The sequence below is a fragment of the Indicator indicator genome, chromosome 22 (genome assembly GCF_027791375.1).
Source record: "Indicator indicator isolate 239-I01 chromosome 22, UM_Iind_1.1, whole genome shotgun sequence".
Lineage (NCBI taxonomy): Eukaryota > Metazoa > Chordata > Aves > Piciformes > Indicatoridae > Indicator > Indicator indicator.
The window spans coordinates 15502309-15520628 of record NC_072031.1 but is presented as its reverse complement, the minus strand read 5'-3'; the positions used below and the strand labels follow the sequence as shown (position 1 = coordinate 15520628).

Sequence of the window (18320 nt, the reverse complement as noted above, 5' to 3'; positions counted from 1 at the left end):
CTAGGAAGGTGCTGAAGGGCCTGGAGCAGCTCTGTGAGGAGCAAAGGCTGAGAGAGAGCCCTGGGGCTGAGAGCCTGCAGAAGAGCAGCCCCAGAGGGGAGCTGAGCAATGCTCAGCAAGAGATAAAGGCTGGGAGCAAGAGGCTGGGTCCAAACTCTGCTGAGTGGAGCCCAGGGACACAAACTGGAACCCAGGAGGTTCCATCTGACAAGGAGGAGAAACTTTATTGGTGTGAGGGTGCAGGAAGCCTGGAGCAGGCTACCCAGAGAGGTTGTGGAGTCTCCTGCTCTGGAGAGATTCCAAAGCCAGCTGGGGTATTGTGACCCTGGGCAAGCTGCTGTGGGTGCCCTGCTTGAGCAGGGGGTTGGACTGGGTGATCTCCAGAGGTCCCTTCCAACCTCATCATGCTGGGACTCTGGGATAAGGCAGCAACCATAGCTCCCCCATCCCCTTTTCCTGCAAGCAAGTGCTTCAATGCTCTATCACCTTGATGGAGCCATCTCAAGCAGGGGCAGCTTTGGGCTTTGACTAAATGCGTGAGCAGCCTGGTGACCTCAGGGTCTGCAGGAGTGCTCTGAAAATCCCCTCTCTCATTGATGTGTGTGTGTGGATGTGTCTGTGTGTGTCTCTCTGTGTGTATTTAGTGCATTAGTCACATCATAGTCTATAAAAACTGAGACTTCAGTTGGCTGCTCCTTCTGTAAACAGAAATCCTCCTGTCAGCAGAACTTGGCTCTTCTTGCTCTGTGATGTTCCTCCCATTGTGTGCAGTCCCTGCAGACATGCTCAGACTGAGGGGCACCCTGCTGCCAGACCCAAGCATGTAGAGCGGTGGGTTAAGGCTCCCAGGGCCCCTGGCTGCCTTAAAAATGATAAGGTTCTGTGAAAATAGTAAATGCTGTGATCTTGCATTGCTGCTTTCCCCCTGGGTTTCAGGCTGTGGGCTCCTGCCCCTCTCCAGTGTAGAATCATAGAACTGTTTCAGCTGGAAGAGCCCTCAGGCATCACTGAGTCCAACTGCTGACCCAACCCCACCATGGCCCTTAAACCACATCCCCAAGTGCCATGGCCACAGGTTTCTTGAACACCTACAGGGATGGGGACTCCACCACCTCCCTGGGCATCCTGTGCCAGTGCCTGACCACTCCTGCAGCAAAGAAATCTTTCCCAGGATCCAGCCTAAACCTCCCCTGGCACAACCTGAGGCCATTCCCTCTCATCCTTTCACTTGATACTAGGGAGAAGAGACCAACCCCTGCCTCACTCCAACCTCCTTTCAGGGAGTTATGGAAAGCCAGAAAGTCTCCCCTCAGCCTCCTTTCTCCAGGCTGAACACCCCCAGCTCCCTCAGCTGCTCCTCCCCAGCCCTGTTCTCCAGACCCTTCCCCAGCTTCATTGCCCTCCTCTGGACCTGCTCTAACACCTCAGTGTCCTTGGAATGAGGATCCCAAAACTGGACTCAGCATTCCAGGTGTGGCCAAGTGCAGTGGACACTTAGAAATGAGGGTTGGGAGAGAGGAATTTCTGGCTGAAGCTGAGCCTGATCCCTCTGGAGAAGCTGGCACTTGGAAGCAGCCTGTCCTTCATCACGAGCCATGGGATGAGAGCTAGGAGCTTGTAACACAGCACTGATACAGTCCCAGGATTGGGGTTGGTTTGGGTTTTGTTTTTTTTTTTTTTCTACTGTGTTTATGGCAGAAATATTTTTAGAATTAGAGTGAGGGAAGGCTGAGATTATCTCCCTGCAAATGAGGAGGTGCAGACTGGCCAAAGTGCCTCCTGGAGGAGCCTGGTTGCATTGAGGTATGTCTGAGCCTGACCCCTACCCACGTCACTGGGGGCTGCTGTGTGCTATTTGGAGTGGGGAGATGCCTGCTGCAGAGTGGCTGAGACACAAAGCAGGGCTGCTGGCAGGGCATCCTGCCCTGCACCTCAGGACTGGGAAAGCAGAGCCCCAGACCCTCTCTGTCCAGCCCTCTCTGTCAAACACAAGCTTAGTTTTCTTTCACTTTTAATTTTGGGTATTTCAGAGCACCTCCAGATTTCTAAAGACAATCTTTGACCTGCAGGCCAGGAAACCCCCAAAGAGCACTGCACAGCTGTGTCAGGATCTGAAAGTCTTCTAGCAACAGGAGCTCTCCACTTTGTTTGGCTGGCTCAAGTGTAGGAAGCCAAGATCCAGGTTGCATCATTGCAGTTAATTTCCCTTTCCTCTGTGGGCCCAGACTGGGAGGTTCATGGTGGGAAGGAGCTGGGAGGTGCTGGCTTTGAGCCTATTGTTTCCCAGGTTAGCAGAGACACTCTTGTCTCCTGCTTGCAGGGTCCCTGCCATTGTGTACAAAGCATCTCCAGAGGTGATGGAGCCATCAAACCTGGCTGGGCTTGGCTTCAGAGCTTAGTTAGCTTTGTGCCTCAAGCAGTTGAGCCAAAGGCATGCAAAGCATGGGCTGAGCCTGGGGGGGCCACAGCTTGTCTCTGCTTTTCCTTGGAATCACAGAACTGTTACAGCTGGGAAAGGTCTCCAAGGTCCCCAAGCCCAACCATCAACCCAGCACCACTCTGGCCACTAACCCATGTCCCCAGGTGCCATGGCCACACAGTTTTTGAACACCACCAGGGGTGGGGACTCCACCACTCCCCTGGGCAGCCTGGTCCAGTGTCTGAGCAGTGTTGCCATAAGCTCAACAGATTGAAGTCTCCTCTGAAGCTTTATGTGAGGTTTGGATGCCAGGTTCAATACCTCCCTCTGGGTTTCAAGTCCTTGCAGCTTGTTCTCAAGCCTGTGTGCTGCTGGCCAGAGGTGACACTAAGGTCCTCTGCTCCTCAGTTTGGGGACTGAGGTCACTGATGCAGAAAGTCCCAAGTGCTGTAAAAAGGAGAGCAGCAGCAGCAGCCACTGCACCAGCAGCAGCCACTGCACCAGCAGCAGTCACTGCACCAGCAGCAGTCACTGCACCAGCAGCAGCAGCCACTGCAGCAGCAGCAGCCACTACAGCAGCAGCCACTGCAGCAGCAGCAGCCACTGCAGCAGCCGCAGACACTGCAGCAGCAGCAGCCACTGCAGCAGCCGCAGCCACTGCAGCAGCAGCAGCCACTACAGCAGCAGCCACTGCAGCAGCAGCAGCTGGGGCCAGCAACATTTTGGGGCAGAACCTGGTTTCCGTGTTGCCATTTCTCAACTCAGAACTGGGTTTTACTGGAGATACTGGAACAGGTTGGCCCTGGAAACCTGGTCTAGGGGCAGGGGTCCCTGCCCATGGCAAGGAGCTTGGCCCAGATGCTCTGTAAGGTCCTTTCCCACCCAAACCATGGTCTCTGTGGTTCTGTGGGGTTAGGATTTTAGTGTCAGAGACTGTGTGGATCCCTCAGCCCAGTGCTGTGCAGACAGGAGCAGTCTCCTTGGCAGGACTTTGCCACTTCCCAGCTCCTGCCTGAAAAACTTCCCTGGCTTTGAGCTTGGAATATGCTTGAGATGGCATGAGCCTGGAATTTGTGTCAGAGGGGAGCACAGGAAGCAAAACTTTTGCAATGACCTTTGTCCCTAGCAGTGAGTCTGGGTCTCCCCTTTGCATCTCCCCCTTTCCAAAGCTCCTGGTGAGGAAGCTGGCTGCTGCCAGGCTGGGTGGTGCTTTGGTGGCCTCCAGAGCAGCAGTTGCCATGGTAACTCAGTGCCAGCTTTTGCACAGTCATGGTTTTAGTGGGTCAGAGCCACCTCTGCTGCCAGGGGACCAAGAGGATCCTAAGCCAGTCCTCAGTGCCACATGGGGTGTGAGCAGGAGCTCTGGGTGGTTGGGTTTGGTGTTGCTGCCCCTGGCAGGACGTGTGGCAGTGCTTCAGGGTCACCCTCTAGGCTGCTCTGTGCCTTGGGACTTCTCTCCAGCCACATCTTTACTGTGTTTGCTGTCACAAACCTTCTGTTGGGCTGCTTGGAACAGTTTGGAACTTTTTTTTTCCTCTCTCTTTTTCTCTTCTGGCTGCTTTTTCCCATCATAACTGGAATCAGAGTGGTTTGGGTTGGAAGGAACCTTTAAGGCTCATCTAGTCCAAGCCCCTGCAGTCAGCAGGGACATCTGGAACTAGAGCAGGTTGCTCTGAACCCCAAACAACCTGACCTGGAATGCTTCCAGAGATGAGACATTGACCACCTCTCTGGGCAGCTTGGGCCAGTGTCCCACCACCCTCAGTGTACACAATGTCTCCCTTCTCTCTACTCTGAATCTCCCTCTTTTGCTTTCAAACCATCCTTCTCTTGTCCTGTCGCAAGAGGCCCTGCTAAAAAGTCTGTCTCCATCTTTCTGCTGGGCCTCTTCAAGTCCTGAAAGGCCACCAGAAGGTCTCCGTGGACCCTTCCCTTCTCCAGGCTGTACATCCCCAACCCTCTCAGCCTGTCCTCATGGGAGATGTGTTCCAGAAATGAGACCTTTCTTCCTTGATGGACATTTCTCTTTGGCCCAGGCTCCATGGGAAGGATGCTGTGCAGAGGTGCCCTCTCTAACCCCACCCTGCACAGCACCATCACCTCCCCCTGCCCAAGAGTTTGCTCTGGGACATCTCCACATGGCTGCTGAAGGCTGAATGACTTTGGAGGGTGGTCTGGAAAAGCAGTTGGCTAGGGGTGACATCAGAGATCTGGGGGCTCCTCCAGGGCTAGGAGTAAGGAAGGGAAGAGTGAACTGAAATTCCCTTGAATCTCTGTGCACCAGAGGGAGGAAGGATTAGTCCAGCCAGGGCAGAGCACTCAGGGGAATCCCACCTTTGGACTGGGGATTCCACTGCCATTAACCTGATCTGAAAATAACTAAGGCAGGAACTGAATGCCCTGGAGGGAGGCACAGGAGGAGGAGGTGAGCTGGTGAGGCTGAACAGGGACAGGACCCTTCAGCTCAGACCCTTCCAGCCACAAGCCCTTGGGAAGGGCTTGGGGGTGAGAGATGACGGGAGCATCCCTGGGAAAGATCTGAGCCCTGAGCAGGGGCTCCCTCCTCCCTCCTGCAGTCTGTTCTTCATTCAAAGCCAGACTGCTCCCTGCAGATGGGTTCCCCCCACCCTTTCAGCCTTTCCTTCAAAGGCAGCACAACTTTCTGTTGTCTCTTTGCTGTCTGTGTGCAGCAGTGTCACCATTTCACATCCTATAGCTCTGGATGCCCCTTGCTGACTGCACTGCCAGCCTCTGAACATCTGTGACCACAAAGCTGTGGCAGAGCCTTGCTTTTGCTCTTAGAAAATGGAAAGAACTTTTCTGGCATCCTGGAAGATAACAAATTCCTCTTTGGTGTGAGATGGACAGGAGACAGTGGTGGCTCAGGGCACTTCTTTCAAATCCACCTTCCACCTGAACATGAGGAGAAGCTTCTTTGGTGTCAGGGTGCTGGAGCCCTGGAGAGGTTGTGGAGTCTCCTTCTCTGGAGACATTCCAAACCCCCGCTTGGCCATTGTGCTCCTGGGCAAGCTGCTGTGGGTGCCCTACTTTAGCAGGGGCTTGGACTAGATGATCTCCAGAGGTTCTTTCCAACCCCCAGCATGCTGGGATTCAGTGATAAGCCTAGAAAGAGGCTGTGTGCTTCCCTAGGCAGCAGGGGATGGAGCTGCTGAGAGCCCAGGATCAGCATCCTGGGGCAGGGTGGAGGAGTAAGGTTGAAAGAAGTAGGTCCAGGGCCAGTGTTCTGCTGGGCAGCAGCAGGGATGAGTCTGGCAGATTGGTTTGTTTGGGTTTCCAAAGCTGCACACTTGCTGCTCTCAGCAATAGGACAATGTCTGTGTGCTCCTTCCTCCACCATCCCTTGCTCACCCACTCTCAAATGCTTGCAGCTGAAAGGCTTTTTCTCAAGCAGATGTTTCCAATTACTTCCCTAAGAACAGTTCTCTCATTCACGTTTGGGTGATGGAACTCCTCCTTAGCTCCCCCAGCCCTTGTTTTGGGTATTATTTTTTTCACAGTCATTCCAGCAGCAGCAAGCAGGAGCTCTGGGCCTGTTTTGCACTGATGCAAATCACCACTTAGTGCTCTGGAGCTCTTCATGTCAGTGCAGTTGAGCACTGGTGGGTCCTGGGGGGGTTGGTAACTGGAGACATCCAAACTTCAGTCCTTTCCTTCTCTTTCAAAGCCCAAGCTGTGCACCCTGGGGGCTGCTTTCCACCCTCTATCAGATTGATAGGGGTTGGAAGGGACCTCCGGACCCCCACATCAGTCCAACATGCCATCATCCTTGGCCCTACCAACCTGTGCCTCCAATCTGTGCTTTGTGTTGCCATTGACCTGTAGCCACAATGGATTCAGATGGACTCCATCCCTTCTTGAGACTTAGAAACCAGGTAGGAAGGAGAAAACTCATTTCCATGACTTCAGATGGGGAAAAAGAGTCAAGTTGAACGCCTGGAGCAAGGGATCAGGCACAAGCCAGGTTTCTGCTGTTGGTGGTGCCTGGATTCATCTTTCTTTGTCTTGCTTGCTTTGTCTGGGTAGGGAAATTTTTCCTGCTGGAGGCCAGGGGGGGTGGGTCACTGCTAGACCCCTTTAAGAGCTAAAGGTGAAAGTTGGTGTGGGAGGAGATAAGAGGCAGCTGTGCTCTCAGCTGCTCCTGGGCATGCCTGAGGAGCAGAAAAGGATGGGTTGGGGTCCAGCTGGAGAGGGGAGCCAGGTGCCTCCTGCTGCTTCTCTGCCTTGGCTGCTGTGTGGGAAACCAGAGGCATCTTTTGTCCCTTCACCTCCCCAGGACTCCTCTTCCTGAGCAAGAGGAAGGCCAAACCCTTCAGACCTTAACCATGGGATGCTTGGTGGTGTTTCTATCTTTGCTTTCACAAGAGGGTGGGAGGGGGGAAGGCTTCTTGAGGTGCAAACAGCACAGTGCCTCAGCTTCTCCCTTCCCAGTGGCTGCTGGAGCTGTGCTCTCCTTAACACCTCCTCCTCACCTGGTTTGAGCACATCAGCATGTTGGTCATCCTGCTCAACTGTGTCACCCTGGGCATGTTCCAGCCCTGTGAGGACGTGGAGTGCCAGTCGGAGCGCTGCACCATCCTGCAGGTAAGGAGCCCTCCTCGCCCCACTTGCCTGGGGGAGGGGGGGGTGGGGGGCAGGGGTGGCCATCCTGGGAGAGATCCCTGGCAACTGGGTCCCTGTGATGGGTTGAAATTACGCACTCCACCTTGCCAGAGCAGATATGTGGAGGGAACTGAAGCTTCCATGTGCAAGCAGAGCTACAATCTGGAAATGTGGACTGCAAGGGATGTGTGCAAACTGCACAATGTTCACAGGGGGTTACAACCTAGAAGCCACACAAGAGCCTCTCCCCTGGACAAAACCAGGGGGTTACCAACAGCTTCCTCCTCTCTGCTCCCTTTCCTCACCTCCTACAAGGTAAAAGAGAGGGAGAGAAGGGCAGAGAGTAGTTTGTTAGTACTTAGCCACAACAAAGCAGCACAGCTGAGATCAGCAAGCCAGCAGAAGCAGCCAGCCAGTGCCTGCTGGGGTGAAGAAATCAAAAAGAGGAAGAGTTTACACACCTAACTTTATGTTAGTGACCAGACCAATGGCATTATTTACACCTTAGCATTCTTTTCCTGTTGCACCCAATGGCTCCTTTCTTACTCAGTCTCTGGAAAATTTTCCTAGGCACAGCTGAAAACTGCCACAGATCCATCCCCATCCTGTCCCTTTGCCCAGCCATGAGAACCCTTCCCATAGGGATGATTTTTCCAGCCACCCTTGAGTATACAAAGCCTGTCCTCCAAGAAGCCCCAGAGGCTGGGAGGGAGCCCCAGAGGCTGCCTACTTTGCATTTAGCCCAGCAAGTTTCTTTCCTTGCACATTTGATGAGGGTTGAGTGACCCATACCAGACTCACAGATTGCACTGGGTTGGAAAGAATCCTCAAAGGTCATCTTGCCCAAGCCCCTGCAGTCAGCAGGGATGCTTCCAGCTAGGTCAGGCTGCTAAGGGCCATGTTGAGTCTGATCTGGAATGTCCCCAGGGATGGGGCTCAACCACATCCCTGGGCAACCTGTCCCAGTGTTCATAACTGGGTAGTCAGATTGCATTGGAGGTGTTGCACACTTCAGCTCCAGGATGGCCAGGGCCAGAGGCAACCTCTTGCTCCCAGTCAGTCAGTTCCCCCCCTGGCCAGCTCACTGTCAGCACCTCCTGGGCTGCTGCAGTGCCAGGGACTGTGCCATTTCCTTCCTTTCCTCATGAAGAGCAAAGCCCAGGGCAAGCCTGTGCCTGCTCTGCTCCTCAGAGGAACTGCCCTTACTACCAGGCAGCACTGCCCAAGGCCAGGACAGCTGACCTTTGGGACTTGCACACCCATACAAAGCTCACCCCCCCTAGTTGGCCATCCCAAACTTGGTGGAGCATCACTCCTGTCACTGCATCCCTCCCTGTGTCCTGGCAGTGCCCTCCCTGCCATATGCCTGCAGGATCTGGTTTGGAAGCACATCCCAGCAGCATCTGCTGTGTGGGCTGCACCTTGGCACTGGGCTTCCTGCAGCAACTCACTTCTTAGGCTTGGACCCAACTTCCCTTGTCTCTAATGCATTACCTCAACCTAGGCAGGGCCCCCCAGTGTGTGGTAGGGTAAGGAGCTTGGCTAGTTTGCATCCTGCTGCTTTACTTCCCTTTGAGTGTTCTAACCCTCCAGGAACACCAGTGGGATCCTTCCAGCCAGCTTCTCCTGACTCTTTCAAGGACAGGTCCAGAACTGTCTGCAAAGAGCAGAGTTTCTCATCAGGCCATCTTTCAACCTTTAAAGAAGCTGTGTAAAGCAGAGCCCGGTAAACCAGAGGAACTGAAAAGCCACCAGGGCCTTGTTAGGGAATGAAATTGGTTCTGGAGGAATTACTGCCACCAGAGACATCCAGCAGAGGGATTGGCTGAGGGTCAGGCTCAGGGTTGGTGTGAAGCAGCCAGGGGTGGCTGGTCCATCTCCTTCACCAGAAAAAGTCCCACTGCAGGGAGCTGTTGGCTAAGCTGCTCTCAGACTGTCCATCAGGGAGTGTCTGACCTCTCCTGGAAGGTTTCCCTCCACATCCCTGTTTGCCCACATGCATGCACCCATGTGGGATGTTGTTTGGAAGATGCTCATCCCTGCCCAGGAGGTGACATTATTGTCTGCTCATTAGTTGCTTCTTTTGTTTCACAATTCAATCTGCTTGGCCTCCCCAGAAGACACAAAATCTGCAAGGAGCCCAAGCACCAAATTTGGTTTCTCATAGCAGCTGAATGATCACAGCACATTGAGTGGCTCTGCAAAACCCCAGAGCATTGTCCTAAAGGGTTTGCAGGCAGAGAAGGGCTGCAAGCAAAGCCTGTCACAGCTTTGAGGAGGGGATGGAAGTCAGAACATCAGGTAGAAACCCCTGAACTCCTCTGTGGAGCCATTCAGGTGCCAGGGATTAAATGAACTGAAATAATGGAGCAAAACTTCAGTGTCATTGATGGAGGGAAAGGCTGGGGGATGAAGCCACCAGGATAGAGGAGATGGTGCTGAGCCACACAGAGGTGGAATGGGAGCTTGGCTGCTGTGTGGATGCTCTGTTAATTTTATCATCACTCCTCTCAGGCACCTAGATGGAAGTGCCAGAGACACAAAGCCAAGCAGAATGGTCTTTAAGAGAGTGGTGTGGACAGCAGCAGCCCTGTCTGTAGATGGAGGAAGTCCCTGTGCTTTGGCAAGGCTGTCCCTCCAAACAGCACAGCCTCTGCACGTGGCTTGGCCCCAAGCTGTGCCTCCTGCTGTTCAGGTCTGCAGGCAATGTGTGGAAGAGAGTCCATTCCCTGGTACCTGCTTCCACATCTCATGCAGGTCCCTGTGGTCTCCAGGAAGAATGGACACATCACAGCTCTCCCAGTCACACACACACACGGAACTGAACCTCCACTGCCCTGGAGAAGACAAATGCAAGGGAAGGCTGAGGCATGGTCTGTCGGGCAGTAACGGATTCTCCTGTGCACAATTTGCTTTTCTCTTCTTTGTTTTCTCAGTAATCTAAACCCCAAAATTTTGACCTTCAGCCAGAGTTTCCTGTGCTGAGCCCACAGCAAAATGCTCTGAGCTTCTGCACCAGGAGGAGCCGCTCAGTCATCCCTCGTGTGCAGCAGAACTGTGCCCATAGCCACTGCTTCAGCCTCTGCCCTGTGCTCACCTTCACTCCCAGCACATCTGGGGCTGTGGGTAGGGCTCTGGACCCTTTGGGACTTCATGAAGGCATCAGAGCTGAAGCACAACCACCCCTGTTAGAAGGGACAAATTCTTTCTAGAAAGGATAAACTGCCCAGTCTGGAAACTCAGCTTCTGCTGCAAGCTGCTGAGACCTCAAAGACCCAGCCACAAGCTGATGCTGAATGCTTGGGCTTTAAGTGTCAAGAAAAATATCCAGCCTCTGAGACAGAGAGGTCCTTGTACCTCTGTCAGGACATTAACAGAAGCTGCTGATGCTTCCCAGGGGGTGGGCTGACCCAGGAGTTGCCATCAGGGTTGGGGTGGGCTGACTCCAGGGTTGCCATCACCCATCTGATGTTGCAGGGCTCATCCCTGAGTGCAGGAGGTGGCACTTTGCTGCCAGTGCTTTGCCATCCAGCATCTGCTGGGGTGCTGAGAGGGGCTCTGAGGTGGGAGCATGTGTACCTCTGCTTTCCCTGCTGAGAGAGCCCAGCAGAACTGACTGTCATAACCTTTTACTGCTCTCCAGGCCTTTGATGACTTCATTTTCGCTTTCTTTGCTGTGGAGATGGTAATCAAGATGGTGGCTCTGGGGATCTTTGGGCAGAAGTGTTACCTTGGAGACACGTGGAACCGCCTGGACTTCTTCATCGTGATGGCAGGGTCAGTAACCAGCCCTCAGCAATTGTCTGTCTGGTGAAGGCAAGAAAAGCCCCAGGGAGCCAGACCTGTAGGCTGTTCCTGGATGGTTTTGTGAAAGCTGCCAAGCTCAAGCCAGGGTAAAGTCTCCTTCATCTCATTTGGTTTCACCTCTGGCTACCATGCCAGAGAGCCAATGGGACCCTCGGGTGCAGCAAGAAAAGTGTGGCCAGCAGGGCTAGGAAGGTTCTGCTCCCCCTCTGCTCTGCCCTGCTCAGACCACAGCTGCAATCCTGTCTGCAGTTCTGGGCTCCCCAGCTCAAGAGAGACAGAGACCTGCTGGAGAGAGCCCTTAGGAGGAAGATGCTTAGGGGACTTGAGCATCTCCCCTGTGAAGAGAGACTGAGAGCCCTGGGGCTGTTTAGTCTGGAGAAGAGAAGGCTGAGAGGGATCTGATCAATGTCTATCAATAGCTGAGGGGTGGGGGGCAAGGGGAGGGGGCCAGGCTCTGCTGGGTGGTGCACAGCAATAAGAACAGGAACAGCAGGTACAAGCTTGAACATGGAAGATTTCACCTCAACATGAGGAGAAACTTCTTTCCAGTGAGGGTGACAGAGCTGTGGACAGACCAGGTGGGTCTTGAAAGTCTCCAGAGAAGGAGACTCCACAGCCTCTGGGCAGCTGCTCCAGGGCTTCCAGCACCCTCATACCAAAGAAGTTTCTCCTGTTGAGGTGGAACCTCCTGGGTTCCAGTTAGTGTCCATTGCCCTTTGTCCTATCACAGGACACCACTGAAGGGAGCCTGGCTCCTTCTTGCCACCTGCCCTTCAGCTATTTGTAAACATTAATAATCTCTCCTCTCAGAATTCTGCTTCCCAAGCTGAACAGCCCCAGGGCTCTCAGCCTCAGACAGTTGTTCCAATTCCTTTGTTGTCCTCAGAGCATCCACTGGACATTGCCTGGTAGTTCTCTGTCCCTCTTGAACTGGGGAGTTGAGAACCAGACACAATGCTCCAGCTGTGGCCTCACCAGGGTAGAGCAGAGGGGGAGGAGACCCTCCCTTGCCCTGCTGGTCACATTTCCTAATGCCCCCCAGGAGACCATTTACCTTCTTGGCCAGGAGGGCACATTGCTGTCCCATGGGGAACCTATTGTCCACCAGGTCCTTCTCCAGGGAGCTGCTTTCCAGCAGGGCAGCCTCTGATCTGTACTGGTGCATAGTCCAACCCCCTTGCTAATGCAGATCAGGTTGCCCAGGAACCCACCTAGGAGCAGAAGTTAATATAAGAGATAACAGGAAGATGTGGGTGGTCTTGGACAACAATTTCCTCACACCCACAGAGGAAAACTGAGTGGATTGGAAGCTTGGCAAGTCCAAACCTTTTATTTATTTATTTTCCTATAAAGAAATAGATGTTGGAGACCCCAGGCTCTCTTTCCTGCTTCAGTAGACCTTAGGTAGGGATAGACTGCTTTAATTACAGGGCTCTGCCTGACTTCTGAGTCCCTGGGTTTATAATGAGCAGCCTGGGGTTAATGAGAACACTCCTGTAAATTGTTGGGGCAGTTTTAGCCTTGCATTAGTGATGTACAATCTACCCTGCACTAATGGAGTTTTGTTTTGCTTCCTCTTATTTGTCTGGAATACAATTAGGAATGGCCTTACTGCTTTGAATAAAACATGAGCTCTCCTGAGCAGAGCTCTCTTTGAACCCATGTGTGGTCACAGCCCAGGAAGGAGCAGCAGGGACAACAAGAGAAGTGCTTCATTATTTCTTTGCTGCTGCTGTGGTGTTTAAAGCAGGAGTAGTAGAGGAGAGGAAGAGCAAGGCTGTGGTTGCAGTAGGAACTTGAGATCAGAAACCTGCCATGCATATCCAACATGCCCACAGACTTTCTCTGCCCTGAACCTGTGGGATGGACTGTCCTGCTGGGTGAGCAGAAGTTCTTCAGCTCATCAAACAAATCATCCCAGCAAAGCAGGAGAATAAATGTGCCTGCAGCACATGCAGGCACAAAGGCTGAGCCCTCTGCTCATACCTTTGGGTCAGGGTTGGCACCAGGATCTCTGCTCACATAGCACCTGGTAGGAGGTGCTGGTGGCTGGTGAGTCAGCCTGGTAGTTTGCCAGGGCCTTGCCCCACCCTCTGTGGCTGGCATGTGTTTGAGAAGAATGAGAACAGCACAAGCAGCAGCAGACCCCCCTGGGAAGCCCTGCTGCCAGTGTGGTGTTCCTCAGGCTGAAGATGAGAGGAGGAATGGCTGAGCCTGAGCCCTGCCTGGCTGAGCCTGAGCCTTCTCAGGCTGGGCAATCCTGGGCATGTGTTTAAGCCATGCCTGTGACGTTTTTTTCCCATTTCTCAGATGAGAGGCTGGGCTGGGCACCTGGGCTGGTACCTGGGCTGGCAGGTAACAGTGGTGAAGGTCAAGGAGGAGCTGTACAAACAGTCTGGGGGTCTTCACCTCTCCCAGCACTCCCAATAGCACTGTTGGATCTAGTGTCTGCTCCTGAAACTGGAGGTGGTTTCAGCAGGGAGCAAGCTACTGGAACAAGAAGAGCTGTTTTTTTTCTAGCAAGCAGATGGAGGTGATGAAGTTATTATGAGGCTTTTTCTGATAAGAAGGGGAAGCAGTGGCAGGCAGTGCTGCCTGCTTTGTTTGTCCCACTTGGTCTCCTCACATAGGCTGATCTGGCTGACAAGCAAGCACACCAAAGAGAGTGGAGGGTAAGCAGGGAAACTACCAAATAAACAAATCCTCTGCCTCTAGCAACAGATTGTGTCTGAAGTTGGTTCCAGCACTGAGAGCCCTTTCATGTTTTGCTTGCCTGAAAAATGTACCCTGGAAAATTTCAGAGCAGAATGGAGCTTACAACCCCTCAGGGCTGTCCAGCAGCCAAACTGAAAGCATTTCCCAAGCATCAGAAATGTTGTCCTCAAGAGCTGAAACCAGGGAGGTTTCTCTTGCAGCCAGTGCCTGGAGATGTTGCAGGCTCTTGTGAGATGGAGATCTTTAACCTGACAGCTGAAGGGCTGGAAACTGTTTATGGCAGAGGACATCACAAAGGCTTCTGCCTCCTGTTGCTCACTCCCCAGAGACTACACCTAACAAGTGCCAGTCCCTGCACACCCAAACATCTCCAGCCTCAGCATGTTTCTGGGGGCCCTTTTCAGGGCTTTCTTGGTCTGCAGGTGTGGTATGGGAACAGAATCCCCAAGCTTGGCCTTGGCAAAGAAACCTTGGACTTTGTCATGAAGGTTTCAGATGTTTTCACTGCTGGTGGAAGCTTGAATCCATCAAGTGCTTCAGGTTTGCTTCAGTGGGCAGTGAAGATCATTGTGAGACTTACTCCCAACTCATAAATGGAGTATCATGGAAGTCCATAGTATCAGATGTCCATCTCCAAGACAAAGTCCTGGATTCTTCATCCTGGCTTGTTTAGGGGAAGTTTGGATTGGATGTTAGAAAGCATTTCTTTGCTGAAGGAGTGCTCAGGTGTGGGGAACAGGCTTCCCAGGGTGGTGGTGGAGCCACTGTTTCTGGAGGGGGTCACAAAACATGTGGACATGGCACCTGGGGAGGTGGCTTTGTGGTCATGGTGGTGTTGGGTGGAAGGTTGAACTCAATGGTCTTAGAGGTCTTTTCCAAGCTTGGTGATTCTCTGATGATTCTCTGATTTTTATCAGCCTCTCTGATACTCCAAGGGCCAAGTCCAGGAGAGACCTCAGGAGCTGGCCCTTTAACATGCCCACAGCTGCATGTGCTCCCTGGAGCACACAACCAGCTCCCACTGGAGCATTTCCTGCTCCTTTCACATCCTGTTAGTAGTTCCAACCCAGCCTCAGCTACAGCAAACCCCACTTGCTCAGCCACCTGATAAATTGTGTTGGGGCCACGCCAGCCAACAGAGTCAGCCCTCAGTGTTGCTCACTTCAGGGGCCTCAAACAAAGCTTTGTCTATCCCTGCAAGGTCTGTTTGGAGCAGACACCTGGTGCTGGCTCCAGGCTCCTCCATGTAGGTGTGAACGGGCATTTCCAAGAGCTTTCCCACTGTGTGGTCCTTCATGCAGCTCCAGGCTGCTTCCCACTGCTCTGGCTGCTTAATGAGGACACATTAGATTTGAAACCTGGGTTTTTTTTGGTTTTTTTTTTGTGTGTGCTGTGCTGAGTTTTCAAGCTATTCAGTATGACCAGCTCAATTCCTACATACAAGATAGGAGGTGGTTTTGATTTGTAAAGACTCACTAACTACTTCAGGGGGAAAAAAATACATCTCTCTGGAAGGTTATCACTAAAACCAACTCCAAATTACCATGGCAGGGCAAGTTAAGGCTAAAAAGCCAAAGTCATGGATTCATAGAATGGTTTGTGTTAGATGGGACCTTAAGGATCACCTAGCCCCAATGCCCCTGCCATGGGCATGGACACCTTTCACCAGCCCAGGTTGCTCAAGGCCACATCCAACCTGGCCTTGAACTCCTCCAGGGAGGAGGTATTCACAGCCTGTTTCAGGGTCTCCCCACCCTCACTCTCTTCCTAATATCCAGTCTAAATCTACCCTCATCCAGTGTAAATCCATTCGCCTCCATCCTATCACTACAAACCCTTAAAAAACTCCCTCCCCAGCTTTCTTGTCAGTGCCCTTCAGGTACTGGAAGGCTGCTCTAAGGTCTCCCCAGAGCTTCAGTGCAGTACCAGTGGTATCGGGGTCACACCAAGCAGCTTCAGGACTTGCAGAAGAGAAGCACACATCAGAACATGGAGATATTCTCTGTCAAACCTTGCAGAGCAGGGAAGGTGTCAAATACCAAGTGCAAGGCTCCAGAAGAGCAGAGCACAAACAGCAAGGGGCCTGAGCAAGGCTAGTCCAAACCCAAACCTCCCTTTGCTGTTGCTGAAATCCATTTCCCTGTTGCTTCTTGATGACACTGAATGATTTTGGTCCATCCTGGCTGCAGGATCCTTCAGTTAAAAACCTCTCTTTGCACTGAAGCTTCTGAAGTGCCTGGCTGCAGCAGTTCAGCTCTTTTTTTTTTTTTCCCTTCCCCCCTTCCTCTATCCATATCTGCTGGTTTATTTACAAATAAATAATGACATTTTAAGAAGTTGTCCCAAAACAAAAGCTCTTTCTCCATGGCATCCAACAGCTTACTTGCTGGGTTGCTTTTGATGCTGTTCTGTGATTTGAGCAGGCCTGGTGAGAGATTTGTGACATATTTACAAGTGCTTCCCTGTAGTCAGTCTCATAAATTGTAATTACAGCCATGCTAACTAGCCATAGCCCCATTAAAAACACAACCCTGCCAGCATTTGCCACTCATGGCTATAAAAGAGCAAGGAAACTGACTCAACTTAATGTCCTTCCCAGCCTGGGAGAGAAATGTTTATGTGAAATGGAGATTGAGCATGAAAAAGAAAATGTTCCCTCTTCTTAAGAATAGAATGGAGACCAAACTACTCTAAAGTCGTTTGTCAGCTTGGGTATCCAAGTTGTTGCTCACAGAGGGAGAGGTAAGCTGGTGTGAAAAGATGTTGGGGTGCTAGGAGGGGCTGTGGCAGCACAGCATCATAGAACTGCTGAGGTTGGAAGAGACCTTTGAGATCATCAAAGCTGGGGAGGGGTCTGAAGCACAGCCCTGTGAGGAGAGGCTGAGGGGGTGTTCAGCCTGGAGAAGAGGAGGCTCAGGGGAGACCTCATTGCTGTCTACAACTACCTGAAGGGAGGTTGTAGCCAGGAGGGGGTTGGTCTCTTCTCCCAGGCAACCAGCACCAGAACAAGAGGACACAGTCTCAAGCTGTGCGGGGGGAAGTTTAGGTTTGATCTTAGAAAGAAGTTCTTCACAGACAGAGAGGTTGCCCTTTGGGATGGGCTGCCCAGGGAGGGGGTGGGGGTCAGCATCCTTGGAGGTGTTTAAGAGTCTGGATGAGGCACTCAGTGCCATGGTCTGGTTGGTTAGATAGGGTTGGGTGATCAGTTGGACTTGATGATCTTGGAGGTCTCTTCCAACCTGGTTAATTCTGTGTGATCAAGTCCAGCTGCTCACCTAGAACTCACAGTCCACCACTACTGCTAAGGCACCACCACTAAACCACATCCCTCAGCACCACATCCATGCAGCTTTTAAATACCTGCAGGGGTGGTGACTCTACCACCTCCTGGGCAGCCTGTCCCAGTGCCTGAGCACTCTTGCAGAAGATAAATTTTCCCTAATATCAGACCTAAACCTCCCCTGGTACAGCCTACCTGGTGCAAACCTCTGTGTGTGGTGAGACACTGGAACAGGTTGCCCAGGAAAGTTGTGGACATCTCATCCCTGGAAGTGTTTAAGAGCAGGCTGGACAAGGCTTTGAGCAGCCTGGGCTAGTGGGAGGGGTCCCTGCCTGTGGCAGGGGGGTTTGAACTAGGTGATCTTGAAGGGTCCTTTCCAACTGAAGCCATTCTGTGAACTTGAGGCCATTTCTTCTTGTCCTGTTGCTTGTTACCTGGGAGAAGAGACCACCTCCCACCTGGCTCCAACCTCCATTCAGGCAGCTGTAGAGAGCAGCAATTGTGAGCTGCAACACACACTGGGTGGTTTTGCAAGCCTGGGCATAAAAATATCAACAGCCCCAAGCCCAAGCAGCCCCAGCACCCTCATACCCAGAGGCTGGGCACCCCACATCCTGACTCCTTTCTTCTTTGTCCACAGCATGATGGAGTATTCCCTGGATGGACACAACGTGAGCCTCTCTGCCATCCGCACCGTCCGGGTCCTGCGGCCGCTGAGAGCCATCAACAGGGTCCCAAGTGAGTAACACCTCTGCCCCACTGCTGGGCTGCCTGCCTGCCTCATCCCCTGGGAAAACTGAGGGGTTAAAGCCACCCCAGCCTGGCTGCAGTGGTAGTAGTCCTGCAGTCTGCTTCCCTACTGCATAGTCATAGAGTGATAGAATTGTGTTGGATGGAAAAGACCTTTCAGGTCACCAAGTCCGACCACTAACCCAGCACTACCAGGCTACCACTAAACCATGGCCCTCAGCACCACAGCCACACAGCTCTGCAGTCCCTGGGATTGAATCCCTGGGATGGGGACTCCACCCTGGGCAGTCCAGGGCTTGACAACTGTTTTAGGGAAGAAACTGTTCCTAATGCCCAACCTAAACCTCCCTCGGGGCAAGCTGAGGCCATTTCCTCTTGTCCTGTCACTTGTTACTAGGGAGAAGAGAGACTCTCACCTCACTCCAACCTCCTTTCAGGAGGTTGTAGAGTGCCAGAGGTCTCTCCTCAGCCTCATTTTCTCCCCAAGTCCCTCAGCTGCTCCTTACCAGCCCTGCTCTCCAGACCCTTCACCAGCTTTGTTGTTCTTCTCTGGACACACTCAAAGTCCCTGTAGTGAGGGTCCCATTTCATTGAATTTTTAATGGCAAATAGGAGATTATTTATTCCACTTTTCAGTGTGAGCAAAGGAGCAGATTTTATACTTGGGGTGCTACATCTTCATGGCTGTTTGCCAGCAGTTTTGTGAACACTTTGAGGCAAGTAACTCTC

General features: G+C 52.5%; 1 protein-coding gene across 1 annotated transcript in view; it reads left to right on the top strand.

Annotated features, from left to right (window-relative positions):
• The window catches only part of CACNA1H (calcium voltage-gated channel subunit alpha1 H), a 293598-nt gene that overhangs the window by 134744 nt on the left and 140534 nt on the right, over window positions 1-18320 (top strand). Inside the window, exons 2-4 of the mRNA XM_054390949.1 lie at window positions 6910-7021; window positions 10683-10816; window positions 17482-17579. Of these exons, the coding sequence (XP_054246924.1) occupies window positions 6910-7021; window positions 10683-10816; window positions 17482-17579 (344 nt within the window). The remainder of the gene's footprint in view (window positions 1-6909; window positions 7022-10682; window positions 10817-17481; window positions 17580-18320) is intronic.